This window comes from Dipodomys ordii, unplaced genomic scaffold (assembly GCF_000151885.1).
Source record: "Dipodomys ordii isolate 6190 unplaced genomic scaffold, Dord_2.0 Scaffold68, whole genome shotgun sequence".
Classification (NCBI taxonomy): Eukaryota; Metazoa; Chordata; class Mammalia; order Rodentia; family Heteromyidae; genus Dipodomys; species Dipodomys ordii.
This window is the reverse complement of record NW_012267284.1, coordinates 6,032,958-6,048,399: the sequence shown is the minus strand read 5'-3', so window position 1 is coordinate 6,048,399 and position 15,442 is coordinate 6,032,958. Positions and strand designations below refer to the sequence as shown.

The window sequence follows — 15,442 nt, the reverse complement described above, 5'->3', positions numbered from 1 at the left end:
CGCTGTGGCTCAAGTGGTAGAGTGCTAGCCTTGAGCTGAAGAGCTGAGGGACAGCGCCCAGGCCCAGAGTTCAGGCCCCACAACCGGACAAAAAAAAAAAAAAAAAGAAAAAAGCTGCATGCTGCAAGGTTTTCCCTGGAGCAGGGAGAAGGGACTCTGTGATCAGCATTCCTGCCCCAATTTACATCAGAAGGGTCAGCCTAGGTTGCGCCCTGTGACTGGCATGTAGACCCAGGGTTTGAACCTTCACCTTGCCAAGTTCACAGAGCTTTGCAGTACAATCCACGCCACTTGCAGGCCGGCACGTAGGGGCTTATAAGGAGGGCTGCATGTGCAGGTCAGGTGACAACTCTGCTCTGCCTCCATTATTAAAGTAAAACAGCATAAAGATGGCAGAAGATGAGCATGGGGCTGAGCAGGAACAGGATGCACCCTGTTACTGCCACACCTCCGCTTTCTCTCCTAGTATGTGGAGACAGTCACCTCCCGCCAGAGCGACATCCAGAAGTTCATCGCTGATGGCTGCAGAGAGGCCCTGCTGGAGGAGAAGCGGCGCTTCTGCTTCCTGGTGGACAAGCACTGTAGCTTCACGGACCACATCCACCACTACCACGTGAAGGTGGGTGCGGGCTCGGGCCTCCTGCTCCAGCCAGACCATTCCAGAGGGAGCTTTTACCCCAGTACAGAGCCCATAGACATCCCGGGGAAATGGACAGGTGCCTGCTTGTAGTGTGGGATGTAGAAGTGCATCCATTTTGAAAATCATCTTGTAAAACAAATGCTCAGGCTGGGCACTAGTGGCTCAGGCCTGTCATCTTAGCTACTCAGGAGGCTGAGATCTGAGGATTGTGGCCAGCGTGGGCAGAAAAGTCCACTCTTCCTCTGTGAGTCATCTATCTTATGTATCTACAATGCATCTACAGCATTGATGTCCTTCCTAGGGCCAGCTCGAGTGGTCCAAGGCACTGTCTTGCTACGGCTGTGGAGCAGGTCACCAGCAGCCCTGCCCCTTCTCAGGCGTCAGGACACTGTGTTCCAGGAGTCCTTCCTGTCCCTGCTGCAGAGGGCTGACAGGAGGAGGTCCCTCTGACACGTCAGCTATGGGGATGCCAGAGACTAATACACTTCTTTTAAATGATGAATTCTCTTATGCCTGTGCAGCTGTCCAAAACCAGCACTAGTTAAGATCAGGTACTCTCCATGGCTCACGGAGAAGTGATCTAGAGTGTTCTGCATCATCCGAGAAGCTTGACCACAGCTTCTTCTTTCAGGGCCTTGCATATCTGCACACATTTGTTGTATATTCTGCAAAGGTTCTGTTGGCTACCTAATATGAATAACCACCATGTGTAACATTACACTTGGTTTCCATGGTGAGGGCCTTGCACAGCCTTGAGGCTCTCTTCCCTAAGGCAGCACCCCACTATGTCAGAAGGCACCTGGAGTGCTTTCAGAGAGTGCTGGCTATTGGCCACAGCATTCTTAGACTTGACCTTGAGTCCCAGTAATCATTTATCCCCTCCCTCTTGGCAGCCAAAGCCCAGAGCTCCTACAGGCCCAGCGCTAGTCCAGATGTGTGTGGGGGGGGTTGTGCTCTCCCCGACATGTGTCCTGCTGATGCAGATCTGATCAGAACAGTAAGGTTGCCATGCATGAAGCTTCCAGAAAGTTCCAGCTTCCCCTTCCCAGATAGACTGCTGACCTGGGAGAGTAGGGGAGAGCACCTGGATCTCCAGGCTCTGCCTACTTATGTCTTGAGCTGCAGCCCAGCTGTTCTGCAAAGGCCTGAAGGTGTCCTTCAGTGTGTCCTCATGCTCACCTGGAGCACGGCCTCGGAACCCACTTCCCAGAGTGTCGTTGGCCTAACCACGCATGCATGCACGCACATACACAGACACGCGAGCCCGCCAGTTTCCCTGAGATCAAAGATTCCACCCCTGACCTTTCTTATTTGGCTTTTGAATTTTTAATTTTTTTTAATTTTTTGGTGGTAGGGAGTAGAGAGTTTGGGGTTTTGTTGTTGTTGTTGTTTTGTCTTCTTCTGTGCTCTGAGGGTGAGCTGTGTCTCCACTGACTCGTGTTTCTTTTTGTTTGTTTGTTTTTCTCCTTGTTTCACTGTTGACACAGTGCCTCACTATGTAGGCCAGGCAGGCCACAACTTGGGATCCTTCTGCCTCAGCCTCCCAAGTGTTGGCATTACAGGTGTGCACCACCACACCCAGCTTGAACATATCCTTAATCACTATGACCCCTGATCTCAGTATTCCACTCCGTGGATCAAATTCAGCCCCTTCCCTTCTGAAACAAGCAGTAATGCACCATCCATGCAATCTGTCACCAGGCGCCTTTGCCATTGGTTTTGCTTCTTTTGGATTTATAGTCTGCAGAATTACTGAGTTCCAAACTGCCCAGGTGGCATGAAACCTGCTGTGATGCCACCAAAGTGCCAGAGAAAATCATGAGCATGATCGAAGAGATAAGGACCCCAATCTCCACCCCCACATCCATGACGCCCCAGCCGTCGCCCATGATCGAGAGAAGCAACATGGTAGGTGCCCCTTCCCTCTCCTCAGTTGCATGGTGCCCTGGTTGTGTGTTGGGGCCAGATGGGCTCTGAGCAGAGGCAGAGGGCTGCCCCCATTGGTGGAGACCACAGGCCTCGTTCTTACTTCCAAGCCCACCACTTCCCATGGCCACCCCCCTTGTCTTCAGAGCTGAAGCAAGCCACGCACATGAGTTTTCCAGCAATGACAGAGGTGTTGTCTGGAGGCGGGACTCTACAGTAGAGCGCCAGCCGTGAGCTGGGCTTTATAGCTTTATTTTCACAAATGTACAGGGAAAGCTGGAGCTGGCTGGCAGTTTGGATACCTGAGTCCATCCTGCCTGTCTACCTAAGGGCCCTGGAATGATGGGAACTGCTTTAAAACCCAGCTGCCTGCCCATGGGGTCTGGTGCAGGCCCAAGGCTAAGCAGGACAAGGTGCAGAGCCGGCAGGTGTGGAGTGGGAGGACATCGTGTCTCTCCCCCGTCTCCCTGTGCCAAGCGACAGGCAGCAGCCCCCCCCCCGCACCCCTCATCCCCGGCCAGAATAGCCTGGCATGATGCCCTAGAGTGCATCCAGTGCCAGCCTTCCCCACACACACGGGCACAAAGTAAAGGCGCACATGGCCTGGGCTGGAGGCAGCAGTGAAAAGTGGATTCTCTGTAGTTGGGGTGATGGGCTATGGGGTTTGCCTCGGGGTTTGGGGAGGCAGTGGGGAGGGGGAGGGGGATATCGGAAGGCCTATGAATTACTTGGTGCCCAAGCAGGTGGGGGGATTTCTATGCCACTCCATCCTGCTTCCGTACATGGTTAGACTCCTTCCAAAACAAGATGGGGAAGATATGGGGGTTTGAGCTCAAGGCCTTGTACTTATTCAGCAAGTACTTTACCACATGAGCCACACCTCTTACCGCCTCCCCCCCAATTTTTTTTACATGGGATTATCCTTTTCACCCCTCCCTCCAAAACAGCACTAGTGGTCGATGAGCCATTAGTAAAAAGGGACTCAGAACTAGGCGAAAGGACTGTCCCAACACTGCCATAAGAAAAGGGGTTCAAGCCAGGCGCTGGTGGCTCACACCTGTAATCCTAGCGACTCAGGAGGCTGAGATCTGAGGATTGCATTTCAAAGCCAGTCCGGGCGGGAACATCCATAAGACTTTTTTTTTTTTTTTTTGTCTGTTGTGGGGCTTGAACTCTGGGCCTGGGCGCTGTCCCTCAGCTCTTCAGCTCAAGGCAAGTACTGAGCCACAGCACCACTTCTGGCTTTTTCTGCTAATGTGGTGCTGAGGAATTGAACCCAGAGCCTCATGTATGCAAGGAAAGCACTCTACCACTGAGCCACCTTCCCAGCCCCTCCACGAGACTCTTATCTCCAGTTAACCACCAGAAAACCAGAAGGAGCGCTGTGGCTCAAGTGGTAGAGTGCTCGCCTTGAGCTGAAGAGCACAGGGTCAGCGCCCAAGCCCAGAGTTCAAGCCCCACAACCAACAAAAAGGAAGAAAGAAAAGGGGTTCAGAAGATGAGAAGGGGGATGAATACCCAGAAGACAGGCTGGACCCTGGGGGTTCAATCCCCTCACCCAAACCGTGCCAACACCGCCTGAGGAATCCCCACCCAGCAAGAGGAGCCCTCACTGCCGCCTGTGCAGCCCGTGTCACCTGTGTCTGCCCCTCACCCTCCACATTGTCCTTGGACTGAGGGCCAAGGTCTAGCAGCCAGGGACCTGCCCTTCATGGATTGGGGTTGAGACACACACAAAGACCAGTTAGGTCCCAGGGGCCCTGAGTGCTAGAGACTGCCTGCCATGAGCGGGCCTGGTTAGAGAAACAGCACAAAATGTTTGCCACCATAACCGGCCCTGCTTGGTTGAAAGGGAAGCAGTGAATGAAGTTTCTAGAAAGCACGAGGTGCCCTGCCAGAGATTAATGGAGGTGAGGGGGAGTAGCTGTTTCTTCTTTTTTCTTTGTTGGTCAATCATGGGACTTGAACTCAGGGCCTCGACGCTGTCTCTGAGCTCTTTGCTCAAGGCTAGTGCTTTACCACTTGGAGCCCCAGTGCTACTTCCAGTTTTCTGGTGGTTAACTGGAGATGAGTCTCGCAGACTTTCCTGCCTGGGCTGGCTTTGAAGTATGAGCCTCAGATCTCAGCCTCCTGTGTAGCCAGGATGGCAAGCATGAGCCACCGGCGCCCGGCTTTTTTTCTTTTGACAGCGAAGGACACTATTGAAATAATTTAAATGGGAGCATTGTCAAAAGTGGCAGAATTTGGGGGAGACAGTGGGACTGAAAAGATGCATATAACACTCCCCCCCCAATCTGTCACCCACTGCTGGGGTACTCTGTCATCAAACTAACCAAGGCTTCTTCCAGGTCGGGAAGGACTATGACACGCTTTCAAAATACTCACCAAAGATGCCCCCCGCTCCCTCAGCCAAAGCCTACACCAGCCCCCTGATTGATATGTTCAATAATCCAGCCACAGGGGTGCAGACGTTAGAAAGGACAAATCACTCAAAAGGTAAGATATTTCCTTTGATTTCTTGTATGGCACCTTCATAAAATTTTTAAAGTAATTTGTAAAATAAATAGCCAGCATATCCTGACAGCTAGGTAACCAAACATGGTAGATTGGTCTGAGCTTCAAATAGCTTATTCCTCAAGGCTGGTAAGGTAGGGCTGAGAGCTGGGCCCTGGAGCCAACTCTATAGTTATGGAGAGGGGGGAAAAAAGGTATAGACCTTAACATACTCTACCTACTGATGGCTGCTTACATAGGATAGATGTGCTACTGAGAAATGTTATTGAGCAGGGTGTGGTGGTGCATACCTGTAAACCCAACACCCGTGAGGCTTTAAGGCAGGAGGATCAAATGTTAAGGCCAACCTGAGTTGGCCTTCTTGAGACTCTGTCTCAAGAAACCAACAAAAAAGAATAATAATGATGATGATGGGTTGGCATGTACATAACCTAGCTTTGCACTGTGTGGTGGTGGTTTTTTGTTTTGTTTTTAGTAAAGCCAGCTATAAAAGTTTGCATGACAAAATCTTGGTGTTGTTTCTTTTTTTTTTTTTTGCCAGTCCTGACCTTGAACTCAGGGCTTAGGCACTGTCCCTGAGCTTCTTTTGCCCAAGGCTAGCACTCTACCACTTGAGCCACAACGCTGCTTCTGGCCTTTTCTGTTTATGTGGTACTGGGGAATCGAACCCAAGGCTTCATGCATGCGAGGCAAGCACTCCACCACTAAGCCACCTTCCCAGCCCCAAATCTTGGTTATTAATCTTACCCACAGGCATCATAGAACTCTCCACACTCACCCTCTCCGGCAGGGCGCCTTGTGCTTTCTGGAAACTTCACTTCTTCCCTTTCAACCAAGCAGGGCTGGTTATGGTGGCAAAAGCTTGGTGCCGTTTCTCTTAGCAGGCCCGCTCACCCCATGCAGTCTTTAGCACTCAGGGCCCCTGAGACTTGACTGGCCTTTGTGTGTCTCAGACGTGACTATGGGGCCAATCGGTCGTGGGTTCAGACAGAGCTGTTTCCACGCTGGCGATGAGGACTGGGGTCTTTTGCTTCTAGAGGAGTTGAGTCGGCACCGAGTCTTTTCAGTAAGCCAAAAAAGAGGGAGAGACAGGAGTAGTAAGGAGATGGCAAAACCATGTTGTCATGGTGAAGAATTGGCCAGAGGGCAGCAGGAGCCCCAGTTGTTGAAGGTCCAGTCTGCACACAGCCCTGTAGTGTGGGCTCTGGGCTGGGTTCCTCTAGATAGGCCTGGCACCGCTTGCTGTGTGTGACCCGGGCCAATTCAGGATTCTTCTGCTCTCACTTTCCCCACCAGTCAGGGCACTGGCAAACTGGTGGGTGCTGCGGAGCGGTGAGGTGGGTGGTTGCTGGCGCCAGGGCTGCTGGTGGTAGAGCAGTGACAGAGCACAGTGTGTACCAGGCCCTGACTGCCCTGCAGGCCCCGCCCCACATGGGCGAGACTGGACAGAGAGGGGGCCTGGGCCTGTCCTCCGGCCAGTCCCTGACCACTCAGGGCCACGCCCCCGACCCTCAAAAGCCACACCTCTGACTGCTCAAAGCCACACCCCTGTAACAGACTCATCCGAGGACCCCAGCTTACAGCGGTCGGTGTCCGTCGCCACTGGCCTGAACCTGATGAAGAAGCAGAAGGTGAAGACCATCTTCCCTCACACGGCCGGCACCAACAGGACTCTGCTGAGTTTCGCAGAGGGAGACGTCATCACGCTGCTTGTCCCCGAGGAGAAGGATGGCTGGCTCTACGGGGAGCACGACACCACCAGAGCGTGAGTCAGGGTGCGCGTCGGCGGGCTCCCAGAGCTGCCCGCCGTCATTGGGTGCAGGAGCACTTTAGCTGGAGTCTGGTTTGCTAGTGTCTGTGCCGCTGCACTGAAGCCAGATGGTTTCACCCCCCACAGAGATGTGCACGTTCCTTTGTTTTTATTTTTTATTTATTTTGTCAGTCGTAGGGCCTGAACTCTGGGTCTGGGCGCTGTCCCTCAGCTCTTCAGCTCAAGGCTAGCACTCTACCACTTGAGCCACAGCACCACTTCCAGCTTTTTTTTTCTTTTTGCTTATGTGGTGCTGAGGAATTGAACCCAGGGCCTCAGGCATGCAAAGCAAGCACTCTACCACTGAGCCACCTTCCCAGCCCTGTTCCTTTGTTTTTAAAATGGACCTGTTTCTCAGGAATAATAATCTGGGGGGGTTTTGGTTTGTGGGTTTTTTTGGGTTTTTTTCCTTGTGGTACTGGGGTTTTGAACTCAGGCCTGGTGCTTGCTAGGCATGACACTTGAGCCACGTTGTCAGCCCTCTTGGCATTGGTTATTTCTTGGTAGAGGGTCTTGCTTTATGCCCAGTCCTGCCTGGGCCACAATCCTCCCATTTGTACTTTCCCAGGTAGCTGGGGTAACATGCGCAGTCATTGATTTGCTCCAAGCTGGCCTCAAACTGTTTAATGCCCTGGCCTCTACCTCCCAAGTAGCTTCCAGCAATGGCTTGAGTCCGTGCACCTGGCCTCGCTCGTCTGCATCAGATGTGTTTTCAGATTTAAGACAAGGGCTGGCCGTGGCCCGTGCACACCTGCAATCCCAGCTACTGCTCCCAGCTGCTCTGGAGGTAGCGTCAGGAGGATCTTTGTTGGAGGCCAGTCCAGACAAAGCGGCAACACCCTGCCTCAAAAATAAAATAGAAACAAAAGGACTTGCGTGTGTTCAGCACATATGAGGCACTAGGTGCCGTTCCCGCACCAGACAAGGCGAAAGATGTCAGCGCCGAGTCACTTCAGTGAGATCATGCGCCTAACTGGCCCGGCTGCTAGCCTGCCACGGGAGCGAAGTCCCCGAGGGAAAACGGGGTGGTGGGTGGGGTGGGTGCACACAGCCCCCTGTGCCAGGCAGCCTCATGGGAACCAGGGACACTTCTCTGTCGCACTCACAGGAGGGGGTGGTTCCCGTCCTCGTACACCAAGCTGCTGGAGGACAGCGCCGAGGAGGCCACCACTGCGCCTGCGCCCAGGTAGCAAGGCTGCCCGACCCCAACGCCCCACTAACCCACACCCCAGATGTAACCCACACCCTGGGGGCGGCACCAATCCCAGATGTAGCCCCACACCCTGGGGGCAACACGCATCTTGCCATAGACCCCCACTCGTAAAATGAGAAAACCAAAGTCCAGCAGTGTCCAGGAACCTGCTCCAGGAAGAGCCATTTGGGCCTCCGTGTGGAGAGTTTTGTGTGTGGGTTCGAATGGCTCTCCTGTGGACCCCCAAGAGCCTGGGAGCCTTCCAGGACCGCCCCGTGTGTAGCCCTGGCAGAACAGCTTAAATGCCCCTGTGCCCAGAACTTAAAAGTGTCACTTTTAGAATGCTGAAACTCTGAGTTTCGTTAGGCATGGTAGCGCATACTTGTAATCCCAGCACTGGAGAGGCTGAGGCAGGAGGATCTCAAGTTAAAGGCCAGCCTAGGCCCATCTCAAAAAAAACCCAGAAAACAAAAGGGGGAAAATAACCCAAAACCTGAGTTTTTCCATTTTTTTCCAAGTGCTTGGTGTGTGTTGGCTCTGGAGCTTGCTGCCACCTCCCTTTTCCTGATTTTCCAGATTTAATCTGCTTAAGAGCCACCCCCGTCCTTAGTCCTGTCCTTGAAAGAGTTGCCTTTGAGTATAAGCTTCTGTTGGGCAGGTGCCGTATAGCAGAGTCTGTGCTATGGGGCGCTGGGGACCCAGGTTGGGGGGGACCCTTCTCTGATTTGACTCCGTGCCTTGGCTTGGAGCGCGGCCCCGGTGAGGAGCGTCAGCACGGTGGACCTGACCGAGAAGGGCAGCGTGGCCATCCCGCCTCCTGACTACCTGCAGTGTCAGCCCACGCCGGACCCTGCCAAGAACACCTCCACCTTCAGAGCCCCGTCCAGACCGGACAGCGCCACGCCGGTGAGTGACCACACGGCCTCCGCGCCCCCTGGCGGTCACCTGCCCCTCCCCACTCCTTGCAGGCGCTTCTCTTTGCCATTGCTTCCTAAGGGCAAAAAGCTCTCACCTCAGGGCATTTGCTTGTGTCAGCATGCAGTCGGTGTGGCAGTCCTTATGTTAATAAGATCCATGAGGGTAAGCCGGGCGCTGGTGGCTCACGCCTGTAATCCTAGCTACTCAGGAGGCTGAGATCTGAGGATCCCGGTTCAAAGCCAGCCCAGGCAGGAAAGTCCATGAGATTCTTATCTCCAATAAACCACTAGAAATCCGGAAGTGGCACTGTGGCTCAAGTGGAAGAGCGCTAGCCTTGAGCTGAAGAGCGCAGGGACAGCCCCAGGCCCAGAAGTCAAGCCCCAAGACCTACAAAAATGGGGGGTGGGCCCATACAGAGCAACCAAAGATAGCCAGGTACCAGGGGCTCACACCTAGAATCTTAGCTCCTTGGGAGGCTGAGGTCAGGAGGATCATGGTTTGAGGCTAGCCCTCAAGTTGGTGACAGGACATCTAGTTGTGGGGTTTCATTAAGTGTAGATGATGTAGTGGAGGACAGAAGGCAGGGCAGGCCGGAGCTCAGACTGCACCCACTCTGCCATCCAAGAGAGGACTAGGGCACGGCGTTGGTGTGGTGAAGTCGCCTGTTCACCACTGCTATGAGAAGGAAGTTGTCAGCTGCTTCCTGGCAGCTGTGGCAAGTGTGACAAAAGGTGTAAGTAAAGTAGGTGTGCAGAGCGGCTGGTGAGCGGCACAGATCCACTGCCCACGAAGCCAGGGCTCTGGGTTGTGCCCTCCGAGCCCCGGGGGCGGCTGGGAGGCTGCGCGATGGTCCTATGCAGTGGGGGGGGGGGTGATGAGGACCAATTCAGGACTAGTGGCCAGCCACAGCCAGCCGCAGCCAGCCCAGAACAAGCACTGTCCTGCCCGTAACCCAGGAGTGGTGGCTTTTTTCTCATGTGCATATTTTAAGAGCCATTTTTCAATAATTTACACAGTTCCCACTCTACCTCTTGAAACGGGCCAGCATTTAAGAGAGAAAAAAAAATCCTTTTCTGAAGTGGAGACACAGAGCCGTGAGTGTTGGGCTTCTGAAGAACTAAGCAGGGCCTTAGATGAACTTGTCTTACACACAAAGTTAGTTCAGGATGCATACAGCCACTGGAGAGCAGCTTCCCACGAGTGCTAGTAAAAAAAGCATTAAGCCTGGCGCCAGTGGCTCACACCTGTAATCCTAGCTACTCAGGAAACTGAGATCTGAGGATTGCAGTTCAAAGCCAGCCCAGGCAGGAAAGTCTGTGAAACTCTTTATCTCCAGTTGACTACCAGAAAACCCGAAGTGGCGCTGTGGCTCAAGTGGTAGGGTGCTTGCCTGGAGCTGAAGAGCTGAGGGACAGCGCTCAGGCCGAGTTCAAGCTCCTGACAAAAAAAAATTAAGTTGGGTGGTGCCAATGACTCAATCCTAGCTACCCAGGAGGCTGAGATCTGAAGATCATGGTTTGAAGCCAGCCTGGGAGGAATGTCTGTGAGACTCTTATCTCCAATAAACCCCAGAAAACTGAGCAAAAGAGCTCAGGGACAGTGCCAGGTCCTAGATTGAAGCCACACAAAAGACTCCCTCCCTTCCCCCACCCCCCCCCAAAAAAACCCAGCTTTTATTTCATTTATTTAATTGGTTGTGGGGCTTGAACTCCACACACCATTTCCAGTTTTTGAGTGCTTAGTTGGAAATGAGTCTTATGGGGACTTTCTGCTTGGGCTGGTTTCAAACCATGATCCTCAGATCTCAGCCTCCCGAATTGCTAGGATTACAGGCGTGAGCACCAGTGCCTGGCTCTGCTGTCATCATTTTACCGTCTTTCCTTGGACACACAGAAACCTGTGGAAACAGCGCGTTGTTTCAGCTTCCCTCCCGCAGGCCACACACAGGCACGGGTGGCTCCCTGGCGTCCTCTGTGCCCGTGATGGGCCTGACACTGCCACCCCTCCTGGGTGGAGAAATCGGGGCACAAAGAACCACAGCTGCTTCCTGGTCCTGCAGCAGGCCGAGCAGCCGTGCGTGTCTCTGGTGGAGGCCCAGCGGGCTGCGAGCCACACTCCACTCCGGGAGTCTTTCCTTCAGGTCTGATGAGCTCTGCTCCGATGTCAGGACAGTGCAAGCAGCACTAGCAGTGAAAGTCACCAGAGGCCTCAGGCCTGGGGGGGGAGGATGGGCTCTGCTCCCTCTTCTCTGCTCCCTTTCCCTTCCACGGCTCCCAGCACAGAGCACGTTTCCTCCAAGGACGCCAGCCTTTGCAAACAAAGTTTCCGATCGGAGTTGTACTAACAGCCTTGGGAGGCCAGGAGGCCAGCTGCGAGAGGCTGCAGTCACTTGGGCCTCCAGCAGGACGTGTGGCTCTGACCTCCAGGGTCCCCTGAGGAAGGGAAGGAGGGCAGTTTCTCCTGTGTTGTCACCTTCACACCAGCAAGGTCACTGAGCCACACCACGTGTCAGCTTCAAGTGACTGTGTTGTGTATAAACATCTCAATACCACAGGTAGAAAAGCACAAAGCTATTTTTTGGTTTTTGGAGGGATAAGACCTTGATGTGTAGCTTAGGCTGGCTTACAACTCAAAACCCTCTGGCCTCAGCCTCCAAAGTGCTGGGACTACAGGCATGCACCACTACATCACTCGCCACCCAGTCGTTCCCCCACCCAGTCGCTGTCCTGGCGCACAGGTGGCCAGCATCTGGGAAAAACTGCATTCCCCTTTGGCTGGACATTTGGGGCAGTTACACGACAAGGCTTTGCTGGTCACCACATGCTTGCAATCTACCCGCTGGTGTGGGATTTGGGGTACAGGGTTGGCCCCCATTTGACCTGGGGTTACTTAGGGGTTCCTTTGCTCCTCGCTCAGCTGTGGCTTCTCACCACTTTCCACATTCGCTGTGGCGGTCTCTCCCGCTGACCTGGGGGAGCAGTAGGTTTTAGGAGTGTTGGTGGCCTGCGCCCCTGCTTCCCGCACCTCCGGGGGGGGGCTCTGGTTCCTGACACAGGAGGGCAACTGGAGGGGGGGTGTGCGCGGAGGAGAGGTGCTCTGTGTGGTAGACCAAGGTTCCTTCCAGGGCCGAGCCATCGTCATGCTAGCCCTGAGCAGGAAGTCAGCAGGCCTCCTTGCGTTTTAAAAATCAGAAAAGTTGACAAGGAACCCCCCTCCCCTCCCATCCAAACCAAAAGTTGGGCCTGGTGGCAATATGTAGGAAGATCTCTGGGCTTGCTCCAGGCAAACAAACAAAATTCTCACTGAAAAATGACAGCAAAGAGAGGTGGGGGTTGAATTCAAGTGGTTGGAGCACCATCTTCACCAATACAGGGCCAGAACTAAAACCCAGAACTGCCCAAAGGGGAAAAAACAAATCAGCCCTAAATCATCAGACAGTAAAAGTTAGGTCTGCGCTGGGGGAGCACAGCGTCCCCTGCAGGAGGAAGTGGGTCCGCAGCCCCATCTGGATGTGCTGAGCAGCCCCTGGCCGTGTGCTCAGGACCCACCCTGCACCCTGCTCGCCTGCCCTGCGGCTGAGCCCCAGGAGCCCCTCTGCACTGCCCACTACCCCCCTCCCCAGCCCTGGTTACGCCTCATGGTGCCATGCTGCCCCCTGCTGGCAGAAAATGAAATTCCACTGCAGGTTTTTGGCGTTGGGCCAAGCCCTGCCTGGAAGTGTGCAGGAGGGGAGGCCCGCCAGCCATCTGCCACGTCCCACCAGCTCCCCCTCCACAGCCCTATGGGTGGCCCCAGTGCTCCTGGCACCTGCCAGGACAGAGTGGCTCCTGAATTGGAGGGCAGCTGTGGCTTTTTATTTGCTTCTACTTTCTGGTGCTTTGTGAACTCCCTAGGAGACAGCTGGGCGGTCAGGATCAAACCCCCACCCCCCAACTGGATTTTCACTGCCAGCTCCCCAAAATCAAGTGCAGTCGCTTCAGAGGTGCCCCTGAGCCCCGAGTCTCCAATGCTGCTTCCACACAAGACCCCACTGCTTAGATGTGAGCTCCAGGTGTCACAGGCGTGTCCCTCCGATGCTCTTCTCACCCCTCCTCCCTCTCACAGGAGTCCAGAAGTCTCACAGGCTCTGCAAAATGAGTATCTAAACAATCCAGAGTTTTCTATGTCTTCACCCATGGGTTTATTTAAAAGGCCTTGATTTCAGGCTGGGCATGGTAGTACATGTCTATAATCCCAACTCCTCAAGGAAGCCCTTCCCTAACCTTCTGCTTCATTCCTCCCACAGAGTGATGCAAATGGGACTGCCAAGCCGCCTTTCCTCAGGTATGTGTCACCCTCTTGAGACATTCCTGGGAGCAGATCCTGGTGAGTGCCCCCTTTGGATCCAGCCTCCCACTTGGCCCTGCCCACACCAGGACTAAAGAGGTGTGGATGTGTGTGCTCTTGGACTTCTGCTCAAAACTTTGGCTTGCTCCCTACCCAGAAGGACAGCATGAGAGGATCATTGCGGTCAGCAAACAGTGTGAGGACTAGGGTTCTGTGTGGTAGCTTACACTTGTAATCCAGGCTACCTGGGAGGATTTCAATTTAAGGCCAGCCAGTCTAGGCAAAAGCTATCTCAATCAATGAGCAGAGGATCCCAGCTATGCCAGAGGCAGAGGTAGGAAGATCATGGTCTGAGGCCAGCCCAGATTTCCACCAAGACCCTCTCTGAAAACTAAAGCAGAAAGGGCTGTGGGTATGGCTTAAGTGGTAGTGCTTGTCTGCAGTCACCAGGCCCCGAGTCCAAACCCCAGCACCAAAAAGAACAAAGGAAATGCTGCACACTTGCGTATGACAGAGGGTTGCAGGATGTGGGCTCACCGTCATTCATGTAGATTTTTCTTCTCCCTGACAGTGGAGAGAACCCCTTTGCTACTGTGAAGCTCCGGCCTACGGTGACAAATGACCGTTCAGCGCCCCTCATTCGCTGAAGCTCACCTGCGGAGGGCCTTCCACACACGGCTCCACCAGGGGGCGCTCACTTCCCCACAGACAGATGCATTTTCTCCATTTTACCTGGCTGGGTTTATACATTTCTCTTTAAGATAAATGAATCATAGTTTAGCCACCAGCTCAATCAAAATATTTCCTTCCTAGTATTCTATTCAAAAAAATTGAGTTCCAATTCTTCCTGTAGCTTTTATTTTTGTATCTTTAGTTAACAGCTAGAATAAAGGACACACATGTGTGCTTTGTGAGGAGCTCTCTGGGCGACTACCTGTAGAAACGGGGGTTTGCTTCGAAAAGCATGAGCTGTTAACTAGCATCGGGGTGTTAAAATGCTGTGTAAGTTTGTGGCTAAGCATGCAGATCATCACTTTAAGCAATATAAATTATGAGACATGATATTAAATGTGAATTTTTTTTAACTTACCAATTTTCAACTTTTGATTGAACACAAGCTGGTCGCTGGCCTGGGAGAGGGGGCCACCCCGCGCAGCCCCCACACTCCGCCAGCACTCCCAGGGACTGGCCAGTTCCAAGGGTCCAGCCGGGTGGGCCCCCGTGAGTGGGCTGAGTGTGGTGCCCCCCTAAGCTAAGTGAGTGTTCACCATGGTCGCTTTATTTGCGTCCAAGTTTCCCCACACTGGGCCCCATGATCACTCACCTGCTCCCTGGGCCGGAGGCCTGCAGACACCAGGTTCTGTGAAGATGGCAGTGGCTGAGGTCAGGCTGGCTGCCACATGACTGGCATGTCACTGTGTGTGCGCACGTGCATGTGTGCCCTGCGCATGCCCTGTGCAGTGCCCAGCAGGCAGAGGCGGCTCAACATGGTATGAATTGCATTTATTTAAAACAGTATTTCTCACCATTCCCAAATTGAAGACTGCAAAACTAGAAGCAGAGCTTTCTGGAGTTGTTGCTGATGGGGACCCGGTGGGGTGCTCCCTTCCCTCCTGCAGACCCGCTCGCTCCTCACACCTCCGCGCCCTCCCCACCAACCCCACCAACCGTACAAAACAGTCCTGGAGCTGAATCGAAGAAAACTATTGTACACGACATTTACATTTCATTAGAAAAGAGGGCCTGTCCCTTTAAGTGAAGACCGCCCCGCAGTTGGGGCACCTTCGCTTCCTCAAGGCAAAGCAGCAGATGAAGCCCAGGGGAAACAGGACGATGGCCAGGAAGACACCCAGGAAGGTGAAGCAGTCCTCCAGCACCCCGACCCTGTGGAGAGAAGCAGGGGGTGAGCACCCCAAGTCCCGCCACACCCCACACCTGGCCCCCTCAGCAAGGGCCACCAACTGCCCCAGCCACTGAGTACCCCTTGTGAATCCAAAGGAATGGGGAAAAGCTGGGCATGGTGCCTCACGCCTGTATTCCCAGACACTCAGGTGGAGACTAGGTGGATGGCTAGGAGACTGGGGGTGTGGCTCCTGTGGTGGAGAGCAGAGCGCTA

General features: G+C 53.8%; 1 protein-coding gene across 1 annotated transcript in view; it reads left to right on the top strand.

Moving 5' to 3' along the window:
- Baiap2l1 (BAI1-associated protein 2-like 1) overlaps positions 1–14,415 on the top strand; it is a 70,777-nt gene extending 56,362 nt beyond the window's left edge. The window contains exons 2-9 of the mRNA XM_013023403.1: positions 467–619; positions 2,381–2,548; positions 4,915–5,062; positions 6,638–6,845; positions 7,999–8,076; positions 8,832–8,988; positions 13,286–13,323; positions 13,898–14,415. Coding sequence (XP_012878857.1) covers positions 467–619; positions 2,381–2,548; positions 4,915–5,062; positions 6,638–6,845; positions 7,999–8,076; positions 8,832–8,988; positions 13,286–13,323; positions 13,898–13,973 — 1,026 coding nt within the window. The 3' untranslated portion in view covers positions 13,974–14,415. The remainder of the gene's footprint in view (positions 1–466; positions 620–2,380; positions 2,549–4,914; positions 5,063–6,637; positions 6,846–7,998; positions 8,077–8,831; positions 8,989–13,285; positions 13,324–13,897) is intronic.
- The last annotated feature ends 1,027 nt before the right edge of the window (positions 14,416–15,442 follow it).